Below are 19,951 nucleotides of genomic sequence, written 5' to 3'. Positions count from 1 at the left end.
AAAAGAAAACATGAGAAATCACTTAATTTTGGTTATTAAAATAAATATTACAAAATACATTTAGATAGAAGGCTTGATATGCATATAGTTTTCTTTTTTCCTGAGTATTAATTGTCACCCCAATCTGACCCTTATTCCTGATTTGTATCATCAGATTTCAAAGCACTGTTGGTTTGTTCTAATCTTGGAAGAGGTCTCTTTTTTCTGGTAGATGGTACAGAAGTGTCGGGATCTGCTGCTGTGGTTGGTGGAAGATCATAAGAGAGCTCACTTTTCTTCACCTTTTTCTTCTTCCTTTTAGTTCTTTAAATAAAAGTAAGAAAAAGAACAGGTCATGGCATGATACACTTACAGTGACTTATCAGCTTCTACAACCCCTGGCACAAATTATGGAATCACCAGACTTGGAGGATGTTCACCTGTGTTTGTTTTTTTTTTTACTTTGTAGCAAATAAATAAATCACACATGACACGGAACAGTTTTTGTTTAATAGCTCAATGTTCTGGCTTCATGAATCAAACAAGATAAATGGAATAATTTTCATTATTGAATCACCTTCTAATTTGTATTTCTAAAACAAATACAAGCACAAATCTAAAAATGCAAATTAGTCTGGAGTGAAAAGATAGTCCTTAACCTTGGACTTTTTGAAAGGAAACATGGCCCCAACAAGAGAGTTGTCAATCGAAACAATGGAAAGGTTTCTTAAACTCCTTCAAAAAAAAATTCGACACGGAGTGTGGTAAAAGATGTTGGTTGTTCCCAGTCAGCTGCGTCTAAAATCTGGTGCAAGTATAAACAAAAGGTTTTAAAAAGAAAACCTATGGGTATACCAAGGAAGATGTCAAAGCGTCAGGATAGAAAACTCAAAGCTATATGCTAAATGAAGAACAAATGGACGGAAACAGGAGTCAATGTTTGTGACAGAATTGTAAGAAATTGGCTGAATGACATGACATGGGATGTATGTATGTATAGAAAAGCCAAACAAAAACCAGCACTAACACCTAAACAGAAGAAAACAAGGTTACATTGGGCTAAAGAGAAGCAATCATAGAGTGTGGATAATTGGATGAAAGTGATATGCAGTGATTTAATTACGAATCTGCACTGGACAAGGAGATGATGCTGGAACTTTTGTCTGGTGCCATTCTAATGAAACATATAAAGATAACTGCCTGAAGAAAACAATCAAATATCCCCACTCATTTATGATATGGGGTTGCATGTCAGGTAAAGCAGAAAGTATGCTTCACTTTTTACGCGTACACTAAGAACAGCGAACAGTACATATGACGCAAATTGTCATCATCAGCAGAGTACGCACATACTGTACACGTGCCGCCTGATTTTTCTAACGGCACGTACTTCGTGTGTGCAGGTCACACATGCGCATTTAATTCTTTTGCACTATTTACTTGTTCCACAAGGTGGCAAGAGTGACCCAGGGCCGTTCATTGTCGAGGTAGTTGAAGAAAACACGGAAGAGAAGAAACGAGTGCAGGTTAGAAAGTACCTGCATTTGTAGAATTCTAGCCTTAAAGTGTATAAGGTATACACTTTGTATATGGGTGCTAATCGTGGCAAGAGATTGCCCAAGCATGGTTCTTCGAGGTGTTGTGATTCTTCTTCGTTGTCGTCCTTCACACCAGAAGACCTGCTTTACTGCTCTGTATGGACTCTTGTAGGCCAGGAGGGGTAGTGCAAGTTGTCGTAATGCACATGCTTCAACACGTCACATGGCACGGGTGTACGTTGAAATTTGACACCCTTCTCATTGCATCGATAGAAAATAGGGTTGGTGGTGAAGTAGTCATTTTACAGGATGATAATGCATCTTGCCACAGAGAAGAGAGTGTTAAAGCTTTTCTTCAGGAAAGGCAGATCAGTTCAATGACATGGCCAGCAAACAATCAAGATCTCAATCCCATTGAAAATTTATGGTGAAAATTTAAAAAATTGGTCCATGACAAGGCTCTATCCTGCAAAGGATAGAGGATCAACCCCTATTTTGAGAAAGCTGGATCCAGCTTGATGGAGTATATTGTTTTTCATTAGTGAAGTCAACGCCTCAGAGAATTCAGGCCGTCATAAAAGCCTAAAGAGCAGCAACAAAGTACTAATTGTGATAGTGTTTTGGGTTGTTTTTTTTTATGATGATTCCATAATTTTTTCGACAACATTGAGTGAATCCATAATTTTTTCCTCTACTTGATCTGGAGAAAAATATGCCATTAATTAAAACAATTTAATTGAACTTGTTTGAGGTATGTTTCATGAAGCCAGAATATTCAGCTATTAAACAAATTGTTGTGTGTCATATCTGTAATTTTATTTATTTATTTATTTTTACTACAAAGTAAAAAAGCCGGGTGGGCATCCTCTAAGTGTGGTGATTCCATAAATTTTGCTTTGGGTAAAAATAAAACCAAGTGTTTAAAACAGTTAAGGTACTTCATCTTTTACCTATTTAAAATGTTAGACTCATAAGAATGATAGGGCTCTGGAAAAGAATGTATTAGCGTTAGTAGTGAGCCATACTTGGCAGAAGGTGCCTCGGCATCAGTGTCCTGCTCTGAAATGATCTTCAGGTCCCCAGAGGCACTGACCGCTGCAGACAACTGCAGTAGGAAGGGAAAGAGAGACAAGAAATAAGTGCTAAGTCCAAAACACTGTTCCCTTTTCTAAAAAGCTAACTTGTCATTAAAGTAAGTTTATTTAATTATCTTAATCAGTGTTATTAAAGCACAGCATACATTAAGCTTAGTCCTACTGAATTTAGATGTCTTTTCCATAATGATCATGGAGAAGCAAAGAAGTGCAGGCAAGACCCTCACCCTAGATAACACTAAGAACATTATGCACTGTAAAATTACATTAAAATCTGGAGTTGAAAGCTAAACTTGGGTGTCGTCTTATTAAAATTCATGCATTACATTACCTTGGGGACTGTGGCTCCAATAACTCCTTCACTTATTTCCTCTAAGGGTCCAGGTTGTGCCTCTATAGCCCGTGAGAGCTCTTCATCAAACCCTTCTGTGTGGGAGAAAGATAAAACATCTTTACAAGCACTATATGAACTTAATCTGATGCTCATCTGTTACCAAAAATGCTCTACACACTTTCATCAGCCACATAGGCAGCTGGGAAGTAGCCCCGGTGTCCACTGGCTAAGCATCCAAACCACCAGTTGTCACTATCTTTGTGCAGCACATGGATCACATCACCACGGCGTAACATCAGCTCATCAGAGCGATTTGCATTGTAGTCATACAGGGTCACAACCTGGGAAAAAATTCACGGGGGGTCCAACCTTGCACAAAATAACTACAATCTAGCTCAGCTGAATGTACTTGCAGTAAATGTAAAAGCAGAAACGAAACTGTAAATAGAAAACTTTAATGAAGACATCACGATCAAAGCAGGAGATCGTAAGTACCGTCTGTTGTTCTACATCAGTCTCAACTTGTAATGGAAATTCAGAATCTGGTAGACTCTGGGGAAATTCATACAATCTGCAGTTAATAATATGAAGCTAATTTAACTTTATTCCATACAAATGTAACAGTTATGAATTGATCTCATTTTGTTTAGTGATCAATCTGACCAGAAAATGATTCTCACCCTTTGCTTTAATGAAGTCATTCTTCTACTGGGATATCCAAAAGCAGTGGAGCCAACTGTGGAGGGGGAAAAAACTTTTTTTTTTTCAGAAAGAAGCTATGTTCCAGAGCACATAAACCTGAACATCTCATGAGCATGTCTCTGTATGAGGTACCATGGGAGCCCTGTATGGTAAAGCGATTAGTAAATCCTTGACAGCTTTTACGTACATGTTTGTGAACTGAATGTGGCTTGAGGAATAAGCTGAGCACCAAGTGAGCTGGACAGCTGCAGATTGGAGTGAGGAGAAAGCACAGATGGAGCAGGGAGAGAAGTATGCATACCCTGAAACACAATAAGACAAGTTACTAGCTAAATTTCCATTTTATGTCGAATTACTATAAACATATCTGACTGTTGTTGTCCATTGTTTTTTTTGTACTGATATTTTTGTATCATAGCTACTTGCTTCTTGGGATAAGCTCCTCCCCAACTGAGACATGCTTCCTTCAATTAAAAGAAAAAAACACTTGTATTAATTAAAATGACATTCAAACATAATATAAAATTATTTACATTTCAATCACTTGATCTGTACAAACAGCAGAACTACTCACCCTGTTCATAGAGGTACTCCATGCCAGAGGCATTGTGATGTGGGTCCTGAAACAACAACATTCAACATTTTCTTACCAGGGCTGTAGACTTAAACAAGACAGCTCAGAGAACGGTAGTTTAGATTAAAACACATTAGCTGAAGAGACAATATGTATGCATCCTAGACTAGTTCACATTACTATCTGCATATGTAAACCTTGCATGCTCTCACCAGAACGGAGTCTAATTTATGTTTAGCTCGCTGCATCTTGAGGGAGATGCGAGCAGCACTGGCAAATCGGTCCATTCCAGAGGCTGAAGTATCCTGGAACGCAAGGATCTCGGTCTGATTCCTCAACGTTTTACTGACAGCAGTGTCAGACCTGTTCAGCGCTCTCATACTCTCCAGCTCCAACTGAGTAACTAAACAACAAACAGGAAAATTAGCTGATGATTTTGCTTTTCTTTTACATGCAATTATACTACAGTTACACAAGGGTTAACGGTGGGATCTGTGAGTTTAGGTCAGAGCACATGTTGTAATAGTTATTAAAGTTGTCGTCTCTGTAGCTGAACCAGTACAATATGTTCAAATGAAAACAGTCTTTAAAACCAACCAATCCACCCAATTAGAACAAGAATGCGTCTCTTCTTGTACATCAATAATGTTGCCTGTCATTTCAGAAAGCATGGCTTTGAAGGGAAAACTGAATTTTATTCATTTACTCATGCATGTTCAGTAAACACTTTTTATCCTGGTCATGGTAAATATAAAGCCCAGCTCATGAATACTGAACAAAGAGCAGCATTTACGCCCAAGGCACAAGCAGTATTTGAACAGTTGTGCTTAGAGTATTGATTGACATGATTATGCCAGAAAACAATAACTCCCATAGTGTAAATGATATAAAGCCTTTTTTTTTTCATTATGACCTGCAGACATATAAACTCACCTTTTCGGTCATACACATATAACTGAATTAACTGATTTTGCCCAAAGGCACAGAAAGCCACCAAGTGTTCATGGGGATGGAAAGCCACTCCACGGAGAGCAGTTGGGTAGCACAGCTCTGAGTACACAGCCACTTGATCACCTGCATTTGATCAGAGAGCACACACAGGCCTTCACTGACAGGTTTTGCAACAACAGATGGAAAATACCAGGAAGGTTGCAGGTTTTCATTTCAGTTAAGCAGAAATCAGGTTCGCTCTTGTTTTAAAAAAAAGTGGTGAGGGCCGATGTGTTCAGCTTGGCTGGAGTGAAAACCTGCAGCCACATGGGACACTTTCAAATGGTCTATTCTAGGAATTATTAACATTATTCTTATGTTAAATAAAACAAAACCAAAAATCTACATGAATGGTATAGAGTTATTCTAAACACCAAATTAACATGCAAATGACATTTAAAAACCTAATAAGCTTTACTAAATGAACCTTTACATAAAGCGCTCAGTCTTAATCCTGTCTATTCTTCAATTTCAGCTCTACATTTCTTCATGAAAAAATACTGGCCTGCTCAGAGGACTTTATACAGTTATATGCTGATAAAAGGTGCATACCAGTCTCCGCATTCCACACATAGGCAAGTCCATCCTCACTGCCTGAGAAGATGAAGTTTCCACATGGGGTGAAGGTGCTGTTGATCCTCTCCCTGTAATTTGTGGCACCTATATATTTCTTTATAGCAAAGCTATAATAAAAAACACAGACACAAATCAATAAAACTTGACAAAGTCACAGATTTCCTGCCCATACCACAAACATGTTTAGAAAGTAAATATATAGACAGGTGACAAAGGAAAGGGAAAAATGGCATCTCTTATGTTGGGTAATTTTCCTGGCATTGCTTGAGTCCCCCCACCTTAAATGGACGGGTCACTGCAAATCAATAAAAATGTATTCTGTCTGATCACCTATATCCTGTGATTAAATATTTCTATACTGATACGAGTGGTCTCTTCCAGGATGATAATCCACGGGGCACGAGGGTTCACTTAATGGTTTGGGCAAATGAGGAAAATATGTAAATCAAATGCTATGGCCTACACAGTCATGATCTCTCAACCCAATTTGAACACCTATGGGAGATTTTGGTGTTCTCCATGACCATTATCAAAACACCAATTGAAGAAATACAGTGCTGTTAAAAAATATTTGCCCCATCCTGATTTCTTCTGTTTTTGTATATATAACTCATACTAAATAGTTTTAGATCTTCAAACAAAATAGACCATAAAACGCAAGGCAACCTGAGACCTTTTAACCACTTCATGCTGTTGAAAAAGTTGTATTTAAGTGTTGATTTGATTGAACAGGGTTTGCAGTAATCAGGCCTGGTTGTGTCTAGTCCAGCTGAACCCCATTATGAATGTAGTTTCATAGATTTGGGGAATTAGTAACTATGGGGGCAAATACATTTTCACACAGGACCAGTTGGTATTAGAGAACTTTTTTGCTTCAATAAATAACATCATTTAAAAACTGTATTGTGTTTACTCAGGTTGCCTTTGTTTGATCTTAAATTTTGTTTTAATTCCTGAAACAATTTAGTATGATATACACAAATAGGGAAGAAATCAGGATGGGGCAAATACTTTTTCACAGCACTGTATATTTTGGAAGAAAGATGTTCATCCCTTCAGTACAGTTAAACAGACTTATAGAATCTATGCCAATGCGTGCTGAAGCTGTTCTGGTGGCTCGACACCTTACTATTACATTTGGTCACTCTTCTTGTAATTCCATCCCTTTGTTGCCTGTCTGCACATGCATAAATGTCAGAGAAAGTTTGAGTTTCGGACAGATTCTGCATGATGTCCAAAACGTCAGGAACCAATTGGAATATGTTGAGCAAGTATATCTATTTGAATATGTTGAGCAAAATCCTCAAATACACGATACGGAGTCTGAGAAAATGCTTAGAGCATAAAGGTGAACATTTAGAGAACATGCTGTAAGTAATAAATACAAAATTAAGTATATTTAATTTTACTCTCATTGGTTCCTGACATACTGTACATACGTTACATCATTCACTAAATACAGATGTAGATGTGGTATTCTAAAATACTGCACAAAATTCTCTGCATACATATCAAATGTAATTACATTCTCAAATCCATCACTCGCAAAACGCTGTCTTTGGCATGGATTAGTAGACGCCTTCCATTTGGATGCACTTCTAGTGAGCTGATGGGAATTCCATTCAGATCACTTTCCTTTATTTCCTAGAGGAAACATTTAATGCCATATACTAATTAGTTATTGTGAAAACTTTTACACAGTTAGTATTACATTTATGTCTAACGATATTTCTGTACTACGATAGATTTTACTTTCTCAATTTTCCACAGACGCGCTGCTCCGTGCCATGAACCACCCTCTACTTTAGTACTCCATGCAATAATTAGGCCAGCATTGTCTGCAGAAAACATCCTGCTTCCTGCATCAGAACCACCACACTGTTGCAGTTACTTAGATATTTATATGATACACATAACAATGACTTAAATACACTACAGAGGCAACCTGTACCTTCACTGTCAAAACACAATGCATTGATGAAAGTCTTGTGTCCCTCAAACTCTTGCAGGAGTTGTCCATTCACGTCTTTAATGTCTAAATTCCACACTCGAAGCAGACCATCATAGCCCCCTGTTACCACCAGGCTTGGAGCTTGAGGGTGATACTGGGCAGAGTATACAAACGATGGGTGGGGGAGGATCTTCTGAGCAAGTCCTTGAAGTCTTTCAATGTTCCACACTCTGACAGAAGAAAATGGGATTTGAACATTCATAAAGGTGCAAATCTCAATTCTTATTCCAAATATAGTCAAGGAAGTATTTACCTGACTGTTCCATCGGAGGATGCTGACAGCAGGCACGTGTCATCTCTGGTCCAGCAGAGATCATAGACAATACTGAGGTGGCCATTAAAAGATGCTAGAACTTTACCTGAGGGGATCTCATACACTACAGAGCATCATACCCAAAGTCAGTTTCATTTCTGTAAATTGTTACTTGGCCAAAACATTCTGGTGACTATTTGCATAATGTGATTTGATATTAGTCAACAACAGAGATTACAACATCGAAATGTATTCTTATTTTATATAGGAGGTATATTTGAATATAAATAGGGCATTGAGTCTGTGTATAGATTCAGATCACTTTGGGACATCTCACTGATTGGATCTCATGTTGTTTTTTGAACAATAAACTGGATGTTTGTTTCTCTCATCCAACGTGTTCTAGATTTTTACTTTCAGTTGTGCTTTTGAGTATGATCACTTATGGAAAAAGGTCATTAGCACCACTAACGATAAAAGACTCATGTTTGTCAAGTACTTATCATTTATTCACCTATAATGGGGAAAGCATCTCTGTCTGCACAAGCAGCAGCCAAGACCCTGCCATCATGAGAGAAGCGAAGAGCAAAGCAGCCCATCTGGCCTCCACGGAACGACAGCATCGGTTTGTTAGGAATACGACACACCTGGTAGGATGTTTTTGTTTGTTTTTTTGTTAGAAAACTGTATTCACAAAATGAATAAAATATGATAGAATATGCAATAGGATATGTTCTTCAACAAACAGCTTGCACATTATTTCATGATACCTGTCCAGGCAAGCGACTCCATTTTATGGCATCTGATTTGCTCTCCAACAGCTGGGTGAAAGTTTTCTGAGTGAGTTCAGTATGGAGTTCAGTGTACGAGGTGCTGCCCCGCTCCTGCTGCAGAGCCATCATCGAACGTATACTGGGGTCTACCTAGTGACAATCAGATAGGTCTTAGGTCTTAGCCATTCTCAGTAAATGCACCACAACATAAAAAAATATTTGATAAATTCTTGCTGATTCTTACAATATTTATAGGTGTTGAAAATTTGAAACTTAAGTCATAAAACATTTAAAACCACTGGCAGTGCTCGATATAGAAAACATACCTTAAGAACATGAGGATATAAACCAAGACCTTGATTTATCAACTCTCTTTCTACACATCATAGGTTTACAATAAAATTTATAATAAGATAAAATACCACAATGTGGTCATTGCTGTAAGTTATACGTACATGTTCTGGTAGTTTGAGGCCTTTCACTGTGACATAAAGAGTCGAGCCATATCTGTTCCAAGGGTATTTTGACCACCACTGAAACACCTCGAGCGTTTGTGGATTTTTCCTAGCTCTGGGTGGAGGACTGTACAGCTGGAGACGCAGTTTACTGTCAACGTTCAGCACACCATTGGTCCCTACAAGCTAAAAAATATATTAACAGATGTTTGACAAATTCAAGCCATGCCTAAATTAGGACATAGAAGATATAGATTTATAATTTATAGTATACTATACTGTGCATGACATAAATATTCACCCCCTTTGAACTTTTCCATATTTTTGTAGTGTTACTACCTGGAACTGAAATGGAATTATTTGGAATTTTGTCATAAATCTACAAAAATATACAAAATAATATTGAAGTTGGGTGGGGGGGAAGCAGATCATCCTATAGCATGCAAATTTATTAACAAATAAAAACGTGAAAGTTGACATTTCATAAGTATTTACCCCAAAATATGGGCCATGGAGTTACTGAATGTGTGAGTAACATCTCTACATGACAAACAGGAAGAACCCTATTGAAGAAAACTATTTCAGACATTTGACCCCGAAACCCTGATCCTGTCTGGATCAACTCCAAAATCTAATCAGATCATCTGCTGGTTACAATGATAATTCCTTCTAAATCCTATAAACATTCAACCACTTGTTCTTGAGATAATGAGAATCACTACCGACAGACAATAAAAAGCTTCTGCCAGTTAGAGGCAAAGGCATAACAAACAACATCATGAAAACCAAATACAGGACAAGGTTTTGTAAATGTATTATCAGGGTTTGGTTTTGAAAAAAAATGCCAAACTTTGAACAATCTGCACTGAACCACTAAATCCATTATTAAAAATGGCAAGAATATGACAAAATGGTGGCTCTGTCTAGAGAAGGCTGTCCACAAAAAGTCAGTGACCAGGTAATGAGAACATTAGTTAGGGAAGCAATTTTGTGTATGTTCAATATATATAATCCAGGAGGTACAAAATGTGGAACGGTTGGAGAGGGGGGTGAATACTTGTGCAAACCACTCAATACTGAGGAAAATGGCAAGAGCCTTGTATGAGAGCAAATACCAAGAATACACTATAAAATCTGTTGAAAATCCAATTACAGTAAACAAGCCATATTAGGGTACCTTCAGAAAAGCCCAAGCAATTTTGCGAAATCCTCGATCTCTCAGGTCAGCAGAGACATTTGCCCTTGCTTCTTCCATGCTCATAAATTCAAGGATCTATAAAAAAAGGAAAAGTTTTCTTCATCATGATGCAGCACCAATGATGCGTAATGCAATGAATAATCAATACTGGCTCACCTCAAAAAAGAGGATGACCTTTGGAGCCTCATCATTCTGTTGAAGAAAATAACTAAAGCGCTCATTAAAGATGATCTGCTCCTCCCACTCAGGAACTGTTGACTTTTGTTTCTTGAAGTCGAAAGGCTGAGTTATAATGGGAAGGACATGCTCGACATTCTCCTGTTCATAAAAGGAAGACACTCGACGGTGGCTGAGTGTAACAGAGAAATTGTATAAAAAATTATTTTTAAAGCATCAGTACATGAATATGACAGCATAACAATATATTTATGTGTCTGTTTCACAATTCAGGCCAGAACACTAATCAGATGCATGTCTAGCAGTGTTATGTTTTTACAGAAGACCTGTCAAATACCTACCTGTCCTCTTTCTTGACATACTGTCCAGTGATTTCATCCACAACATGGACTTTGACCATGGGGTGGGACACCAGAAGGTCCGTCTTGAGTCGGTCTGTACGGTGAATGTAAACTCCCAGGACCAGGCTGTCATCATAGGCCTGGCTAGGAGATGCATCCACTTCTGTCTGACTGTCCTGTACGATCACTTCTGCCAACAATGAGCCAACACAACCCAACTACTGTCAATACCATAAAAGTAGATTCATGAGTCTGGTGAATTGCTGCCAGAATGATGACTATGTGCTGCATTACTTACCTTGCTTTCTTTTCTTCTTCTTTTTGCCTATGGGCTTGACTGTCTCTTCTTTCTCCTCCTCATTTTGAAAGTCTTCTTTTGAATTAGTTTTATCAGCTGCTAACTCCACCCGATTTTGGTGGCGTTTTGATGGAAGTTCACTTGTAATATCAAAAAGGCATATGTATTATAAAGACAGAAAAACAAGATTATTCTGATTCATTTTACGTTCGTCAGAACAAACTGAATATGGAAGAGAATCAATATTGTTGAGCAAAGAAATAAAAAAAAAATCTCATTTTAGTTGAGAAATTTCTGTGTGGGAGATTAATCACACAACTTTATTGAAATACATCAATCTCTGTACCAACTCAATTACTGAAAACTCTCACCTTTCATCTCCTTTACTTTCTTTCAGATTCTTCTTTTTCTTTTCAAATTCATTGTTTAATACAATTATTTCTTGCATTTCATTCTGTTGCTTTTGCTGGGTTTTCTTCGGCACCCTCTGCTCCTCCTGTGTAATCTGTTGCTGATACTCCTTAAGGAGATCGTTTTTACGTTCAGACTCTGCTTTCGTAACACCAGCATCATCGTCTCTTCTACTCTTCCCTTTTTTACCCTTTCTCTTCTCCCCCAAATCTGCCGCAGCAGGAAGTTTTATTTCAGATCTCAGGGCATTCTTCTCACTCTCATGTTCATCTTGAACAGCTGGTGGTGGAGGGAGTGCTCTTTTGCTCTTCTTTCTTCCTGAGATTGCAGTGGACATTTCCTCACCAACATTACTGACGTTGGCTTTCGTGAACACCTCATTCTCCCTGCGCCTGTTCTTCGTGTACCTTGGGCTGCCCTGAACAGGGTCATATGTGTTATTGAGAATGGTCTCATCTTCCTCAGTGTCCTTGGTCAGGTTTTTCCTTAAAGTCTGAAGCTGCAAGAGAACAGAATGGGGGCAAATCATTTCCAATACTGAGCAAGAAACTTTGCCTATTTACTGTTTATAATATTATACATGTTAATGGTCAGTTGTGAATTGCTTTCATTTCTAGCAAACTCATTTCATACTTCAACATTCTCCCGCAGCTGCTCAACTTGTTGTTTTGGCTTTTTCTTCTGTGAAGGAGGGTTTGTGTATCTCCTTAAAACCTCATCAAACTGGGTTCTCGGCTTTGCTCTTACATCACTCTGACCTGCTAAAAAGTGAGTTAAACTGTCAAATGACCCCACCTACACTGTGTGGCCAAAAGTATTTGGACACCTGACCATCACACCCATATGTGCCCATTCCAAAACCACAGCCATCAATGCAGAGTTGGTCCCCTTTACTGTTACAATAACCTCCACGTTTTATGTGAAAGCTTTCCACTAGATTTTGGGGCATGGATGTGGTGTTCGCTGGGGTTGAGGTCAGGGTTTTGTGCAGGCCACTCAAGTTCTTCTACATCAACCTTGGCAAACCATGTCCTTACGAACCTCACTTTGTGCACGGGGCATAGTCGTGCTGGAACAGGTTTGAACACTTTCCAGTAAAGGAAATTCTTAATGCTACAGCATACAAAGACATTCTTGTTTGGGGAAGACCCACAAATGCATGTGACGGTCAGGTGTCCACACATGCTTGGCCAAACAGTGTAATGCTTTGTGTGAGGATGGGAATAAATGCAAGTATAAAGTCCTTACCTGCCGGCATTCTCGAAAATTCAGGGGCAAATTCATTCTGTGTACAAAATGCACCTCAATCTGAAAACGATTAAAGTATACATATATATAATATATATAAATTACTGTTTAAAATGTGGACTAAAAGATGGAAGTAATGTGAAGTAAAAGGATATGCAAGACTTTCTACTTGAGTATCCGCCAAAGAGGATTGTGCTGATGCTGATGCTCGAGTGAAAACAGCCGGAAGTGAATTCTGATGGTTTAAGCTGCTCCAGAAAAGCCTGGCAAAGAAGGCGTGATGTAAATTAGTTAGCAATCTGGCTAATCCACATGCACCCGAGTAATATTACTCTAAGAAATTACAGTAGTATGCACAATGATAAGATTCTTGCAAACCGTTTTAGAAAGAAAGCGAGACTTTTGGTAACTTTTTTGTGTTTATTTGAAGGCGTGTCTGCGTTGTCTGAATCACCGTTATTTCACTTAACGCTACTCTAATGTTGCCAGGTTAGCACCCCGCTACCACAGTATAATCACATTAGCAACAAATATAAACTGACGACCAGCTTAATCTTTTCGTAATAATCAACACTTATTAGGATCTGTTATATAGTGTGTGTTACTTACCTACAAACTTAATCATGGCTTTTTAACTGTTTTATTTTTTATTTTTAACTAGCTATTGTAATAGCCAGTGAGCGGTTGCGATGGTATCCAGTAATAAACAAGTTCTAGCACAGCCTCCGGTTGACGTAGTCATCTAAAATCACCTATCAGAGCACAGCACCGATACACGTCAGCGCGCGACGCTCCCCTGCAACACAACGCCCCCTGCTGCTCATGTGAACACGTTCAATAATGGAGACCATCCTGTGTCCAAATAACACGCCGACACACCTTTCTGCACAGGAGTGTGTGGTTCTGGACCAAAGTGCAGCGAGTTAGACGAGTAACAGACGGTTCTGTAACATTATGTTTTGGTTAACACTTTGTGTTGGTTAAAATAATGTTACAGAATCGTCTATTATTAAGTACTACACTATTTAGCCAAGCATATGTGGACACCTGACCATCACGCCCATATGTGGGTTTTCCCCAAATTGGTGCCACACACTCAATTATGTAGAATGTCTTTGTATGTACTACAATACTGGTCGTGGCTTTTTCTTGTCTCATAAAAATAATGTTCCAGTTTCTAGGTGATAGTGCTCCTCAACTTTGATGCACACTGACCACCAAAAAGCAGTTTTAGTGCATGCTGAGGTGCATGTGTCTGAATAAATCAAGGCGAAGTGAGCATTTGACTTTTATTAACATGTATTATTATGTCATATGGAAATTCTTGAAACTATAAGCTTCAAGAAACACGAAACTTAATTTGTAAAGATCATATAGGCTACAAACTAATAGTCTGTGTGAAACACCAATAATTTAGGAAATATTTGGCTCCTACACTTTTAAAGAGAAGGTTCCGTCCAACTTTCTACTTTTCACAGATGACATTGAAAAAAAAAAGTATAGAAGGTCATCTTTTTTCGTATTGTTATTATTCTTAGGCAGTACCTTTTGGGGCATGTACCTACAAATTATTATTAATAATAAATTAAAAACTAAACTTCAACAACCTGCATGACTATTCCCCTGGCTGCTTCCTTCTTAAAGGAGCTTTCACTAATTAAAAAATAAAAAAAAGAAAAAAAATACACTACATTAATGGAATAATAGGAGTGACATTATAATTACTGTGCATTAAACTTTTCAAAATATGATGCTTACATCCAAACGATTAGCCTACCACAGCCACAGAAATCAAAGCCTTTAAAAGATCTTGTCATCCACCACAGCTCACTGATTGAGATGTTTATTGTAGGCTATATCCTGCATGCAATGCAATCAGCTGTACCTACATGAACCCGAACAGTTGATTGCAGTGAAAATGTTGCAGTGTGTGAAATGTGTTAATGGCTGGTTCGCTTCAAGTGTTATGAAGTGCTCGTTAGCATCTAATTGATTTATGTGGTTATCTCCTAATTCCTAAGTAATCCGGTGTGTTATTTCTGAACCTGTTAAATTCCATTGCTTTGTCAGTCTTCCCTAACTAGCCTGTTAGGTCCAAGATCATAAGCATTTATATAGCTAGACGACATGAAATTCATACAAAACAAACTTTTAAACACAGAAGGCTGCACCATTAAACATTAAGATTAAAAATGAATTGTTTTTTTATTTTCAGAAAGTAAAAGTGAAATCACACAGTGCCTTTGATGGTGCAAAATAAACTAACGTGACTGGAGACAATATTATATGCATTATTTTCAAGTGCTCAGTTGAATAGTGAGAAGTCCTCGCTTTTAAGCTGTGGAAATCTTGTCCATGGAACATCCGCACTTTTCAACGATCATGTTGGGAAACTCGGCCACTTCGATCTGTGTGTAGTCCCCTTTCTTCACCAGGTACATAACCGGAAGAGGCGCGCTTTCCACTACCGAGCAGGATCTCGGTCCGTAGCCGTAATTACGCTTCGGCTGCTTACATCCTCCTGCGCAGCGGAAAGCCTGGTATCCAGCGGGCTCCAGGATCCAGTACTGCGCCCACGTTACTTCCCGGAAGTTGATGTAATGCTCCTCCCGACAGCACGCCTGATTGTTCGCTCCGCGCCTACAGTCGCCCAGGGACCTGTATACAATAACGCATTAGTGACACTGCTGATATTATATCCTGAAAATACAGCAACATACACACCAGTGGTGGATTTCGGGTTATACTAACCCTATACTGTTATAATATCACTTACCCATATTCTTCCAAGTTCAAGGTGTATAGGATGAGCTCAGGTATCCCTGCAGTCTTGTCGAGGTTGTTCGGGGTGTTTTGCATGGTGAATCGCACTCGCTTTGCCATTACGGCTGCATAATTTCCAGGCCTCTCTCCTTCGATCCGCACCTCCAAGTGCAGTGGGCTTTTTGTCAGTGACTTGGACCAGTAATGAACCGCTTGAGTCACGTCAAAGCTCCTCCAGCCGACCTCGTTTACTGGCACCAACCTGTCCGAGATAGGAGCAAGCATTAAGCAACGAATTCTGCCTTGCTCCTTTATTAAGCAATTAATCTGAGTCAGGAATCAACTGTATAATCAATATAGCTACAGCTTCCATGTGCTTACCTTGAGTCTACCAGTGAAGTGTGGTTGGACTCGTTGCACAGCCAGTATATGCTCACTCGGGCGTGATGGACGGGTCTGTGCTTCTTCTTCTCGGTCCCAGGCAGCTTCCTCGGAGCAGTCTGATAAAGTTTGAGCTCTGCCATGGCCACCTCGCTGTTTTCCTTCAGCCGTGACTCCATGTCAAACACGAGATGTTGTCGAGTCATTTCTGAGTATTTCATTTCCCCTGTGATATCTGGGAAAAATATATAAGAGGATACTTGAAATCTTCAAGCCAAGTTGGACATACACACATTGTACACTCTCAGTAAAAGGGTACTAAGTTTGTCGCTGGGGTGGTACTATGTTTTTTACCTTTACTATGTATATTATACCTAGAAATGTACATTTTAAAGGTACACTTTATGCATGTTCCGGGATGAAAAATAACCTATATATTAAGGATGTACCCTTAGGAGTAATACCACAGCGACAAGGAAAATATTTTTCCCCCTATTTTTATTCTGGGAGAGAAAGTGTGAATTCAACATGAAGGCTTCAATTGACATTATTCGTATATTTAATAGGCTACTTTGGACAAAAATCAGTTTACCTATGTTGCCATGGATACGCCTGAGGATTCCCGCCAAACTGGGCAGAGACCTCCGCCTCCGAGCATGGTGCAGTTTCAGCATGGACAGATACTTGCTCTTGATGTGATTCGGGACCACCAGATTTTCCAAGTCTCCCTTCTGGATACTGGGCAGTTCCGTTAGTCCGACTTTTTGTAGAATCGCCTTCTTCATGTCTTCAGTGGAGTAAGTTTGCGCCAGAGAGATGAGCGTTGCACACAGCAGCAGGTGGATGAGGAGAGCCATCTCGTAGAGTCGTGAAGTGACTGAATGTGAAGGGGTGTCCTCTCCTTATATTCAGCTCAACCCCCTGTATCACATCACGTCTAGACCACTTTACAGCCTTAACGGGGTAGGAGGGGGGAGGGGGGTAGTAACCTGAAGAGTCTGAGCCACTTGAAAGATACGTCGCTAATTATGAGTCGTTACTTTGTTTTCTCAGATGAGTGTCTCAAAAAAATCTATATGCTGTCCAAAGCATGTATCTGAATGTAACTTAATCAGTGACATAATGAAGGCCCGGTTCCCTCTCAGAAAATATTGTACTAAACGGTATACCTACTTTTCCTTGTCACTGGGTTATTTATATACATTACATTGCTACATTGCATTCACATGATTGTGTAAAAGATACATATAGGTACAAAATCATGTACTGGAGAAGGTAGCACTCCAGTGACCGGTCCTGCAAAATGTGCAGTACTTTTTACCGAATGTGATTGTAACCCTGACATGTCAATAAAGTGTTAATATTAGCAGGTTTGAATTCATATGATACTATTCTCATTAATGACAAATTTGGGTCCATGTTTATTGGTTGGGTTATATTTAGAGGCAAAGTGTATTCAGAACTTACTTTATCTCTTATAAGGATCGAGTTATTATTACAGATACAGACTACAGTGTTGGGCACTTGGAAATGTGGATTGGAAGAAGTTTTCTTAAGGGGGTGATTATCTATTTCTGCTCTAGGATCAGTCAGACGTTTTTTTTTTTTTGTCCCACAAACAGGAGGACTAAAGTTGTCCTCAGTCTGCCTTGTGTATTGGCTTACAGGTTTTCTATCAGACAACTTGGGCCTCCGAAAGGTCTGATGATAAATCAACTATTCTCAGAAAAGTCACCAAATATACTCCCTGCAGCCTGCTGTTAATCATCTTATTAAGTTATTTTGTCGTGGTGGAAAATATTTATATTATGACATTAATGTTATTGTATTAATTTTATAATAATATCATTATATATATATTGCTATTAAATTGAGACATTAATTCAGTAACAGTGTAAAACAGTGTTACTATATATGGAAGTTGCATTTTGAAATATCGTAAAGCAAACAAATGTTGGTTAATAAAATACTTTTCTTTGTTCTCTACACAGCTCATTCACATTAATTATATCACAAATTTACCCACATAGAATTATGATCAAAGTGTTAAACTGTATATTTTTGTATAAGTATTTATTAAGACTTTATGTTTTTGTAAGGGCTAATTATTACTTCTACTTCTACGTTCCTAATCGAATAGAAATCATGATATATAGGTTATTCCACTATATCAAAATTATTCATATATTTAAATTAGATTTAAATGATTCCTGTAACTAATCCTTTCCATGAAACTGTTAACCAAGGACATTCCACATAATAGTCTACCATCCAGTTGTTTATGAGTTTTGATGTCAGTGAACAATTAATACTCCTGACTAGACTTTCATTATAGACAATTCATTACATAGGCTACACTATTCCTATATGATTTACCTGACCATTCCAAATCCAATTACACAAAATGACAGTGGTCTAACATCTTAATTGAATGAGGAGCCTACAGGTTTTCTGATCTATTATGTTTTCCTTGAGTATTGGCTTCCAGTCCTTCCAATTTCATGTGAATACACATATACTTTCGCTCTGATTAATACATATTTATTCTGTATTTGTTAAAATGACATTGCTTTTGTCATTAAATACTTTCTGCTTATCGTGTTCAATATAGTGTATGTCCCTGTGTATATATGAATATCTTGATTTAGTTATAATGTAATAAAAAATATATTGGTGGTCCTTTGTGAAACTTTTTCTGAAATTATTTGAGATTAACTTAACACATATTCCGGTATATTCAGTAGTAAGATATTAAGCATGCTAAATATTCATTGAGTGATAGGACTATCGCCTAAAGCAATATATGACTAAAGTTAGTCTGGGCAAAATTTCGAAGGCTTTTTGCAAATACCACGTTAAGCATACGAAGTATTCATATAAACCATACAAATTCGTAGTAAACGTGGCGCATCACTAGTAAAAGTGTATAAGATTTTAAAGTCGTATGCTGTAGTAGTCTAGTCTACTGCGTTATTATTGTTGGCCTAGCAGTTGGTTTACTTTTCAATGCACAGATATTATATAGACTCATTTATCTGCATGGTATTTTATGTGGGCTTTAGCCTACTACATAGCCTACTTTAAAGATCAGGTACATGATCTAGATTGGAGGTGGGAATTGTCTGTGGGGTTTTTTTTCGCCAAATGAAAAACAATAGCACAGTGGGATAAAAACAACGTTAATCCCTGGTCCTTTCTTTTAGCCTTTTAATCAAAACGCAACTCCAATAAACACATTAGGCAATGTGTTAATGATAGGCTGTGTCGCACATTAGCATCACAACGTGGATCCATTGACGACTAGCCGCTTTATATGGGGTTAGAACCGTTTCATAATTACATATAAATAGATTGCGATCTACAAAGAAATGTAGAGATTTACAAAAAATAAACAAATTCACAAATGCATTGAATGAGATCCTCAAATATATGTTAGTAGTTTCACAAAAATAAATGAAATAGACAAATAAATACAATGAGATTTGCGAATAAAATAATAGGCTATGTTTTTATGTCACGAACACAAATCTCCCCTGCATTCGTTTGTGGATCGGATCCTGTGCGTTTGTGGATTTTGAAAGATTTCTAGCATCAAGAGTGCACACAAATCCACAAACAGTTAGACTCCGCCCACCGTATACACGGATAACCACCACATTGCACTGACCAATCGTAGCACGTTCTTGCTCCAACCAATCACGTTTTGTTCTATAGTCAGGACGGGAACAGAGTCATATTACACTGAACTCTCCAACATGGTCGATCAGGAGGAATGACGACAGGAGAGTGGTTCTAACCATCTACCAGCATACTGTAACAACATCTAAAAGAAAACAAGCAACACTGTGGGTCATA

At 38.3% G+C, this 19,951-nt stretch overlaps 2 protein-coding genes across 4 annotated transcripts; both read right to left on the bottom strand.

Annotated features, from left to right (window-relative positions):
- Window positions 1-18: 18 nt before the first annotated feature.
- On the bottom strand, window positions 19-13,652 carry ahi1 (Abelson helper integration site 1). Of its 3 annotated transcripts, none has more exons than XM_053633360.1 (28): window positions 13,562-13,652; window positions 13,122-13,215; window positions 12,953-13,012; window positions 12,338-12,465; window positions 11,665-12,203; window positions 11,294-11,433; window positions 10,996-11,185; window positions 10,634-10,826; window positions 10,457-10,552; window positions 9,280-9,465; window positions 8,822-8,974; window positions 8,566-8,698; window positions 8,052-8,175; window positions 7,739-7,968; window positions 7,540-7,646; window positions 7,313-7,431; window positions 5,764-5,894; window positions 5,155-5,295; window positions 4,434-4,624; window positions 4,222-4,267; window positions 4,074-4,111; window positions 3,835-3,949; window positions 3,626-3,681; window positions 3,441-3,497; window positions 3,124-3,286; window positions 2,943-3,037; window positions 2,543-2,622; window positions 19-303 (listed from the first exon to the last, which is right to left on the bottom strand). In XM_053633360.1, exons 3-28 carry the CDS (start codon window positions 12,960-12,962, stop codon window positions 132-134), a joined length of 3,633 nt encoding a protein of 1,210 aa, XP_053489335.1. In that variant the 5' UTR covers window positions 12,963-13,012; window positions 13,122-13,215; window positions 13,562-13,652; the 3' UTR covers window positions 19-131. The 3 variants fall into 3 exon arrangements, with proteins under 3 accessions (XP_053489335.1, XP_053489336.1, XP_053489338.1); XM_053633361.1 differs by having other exon boundaries at window positions 10,996-11,182; XM_053633363.1 differs by having other exon boundaries at window positions 12,338-12,462.
- A 499-nt stretch (window positions 13,653-14,151) lies between these two features.
- Window positions 14,152-17,003, bottom strand: lft2 (lefty2). Its single transcript, XM_053633398.1, has 4 exons — window positions 16,689-17,003; window positions 16,097-16,331; window positions 15,729-15,977; window positions 14,152-15,610 (listed from the first exon to the last, which is right to left on the bottom strand). Exons 1-4 carry the CDS (start codon window positions 16,951-16,953, stop codon window positions 15,286-15,288), a joined length of 1,074 nt encoding a protein of 357 aa, XP_053489373.1. The 5' UTR covers window positions 16,954-17,003; the 3' UTR covers window positions 14,152-15,285.
- Between the last annotated feature and the right edge of the window lie 2,948 nt (window positions 17,004-19,951).

Source organism: Ictalurus furcatus, chromosome 9 (assembly GCF_023375685.1).
Source record: "Ictalurus furcatus strain D&B chromosome 9, Billie_1.0, whole genome shotgun sequence".
Lineage (NCBI taxonomy): Eukaryota > Metazoa > Chordata > Actinopteri > Siluriformes > Ictaluridae > Ictalurus > Ictalurus furcatus.
This window is presented reverse-complemented; position numbering and strand designations above follow the sequence as displayed.

Coding starts and splice junctions, on each gene's coding strand:
- ahi1 (XM_053633360.1), bottom strand. Junction 8,975..9,279: donor GCCTCAAACTACCAGAACAT/GTACGTATAACT, acceptor GATTGTCACTAG/GTAGACCCCAGTATACGTTC. Junction 4,112..4,221: donor GGAGTACCTCTATGAACAGG/GTGAGTAGTTCT, acceptor TTTTAATTGAAG/GAAGCATGTCTCAGTTGGGG.
- lft2 (XM_053633398.1), bottom strand. CDS start 16,953: ATGGCTCTCCTCATCCACCTGCTGCTGTGTGCAACGCTCATCTCTCTG. Junction 15,978..16,096: donor ACTTCACTGGTAGACTCAAG/GTAAGCACATGG, acceptor TATCTCGGACAG/GTTGGTGCCAGTAAACGAGG. Junction 15,611..15,728: donor TTGAACTTGGAAGAATATGG/GTAAGTGATATT, acceptor TATTGTATACAG/GTCCCTGGGCGACTGTAGGC.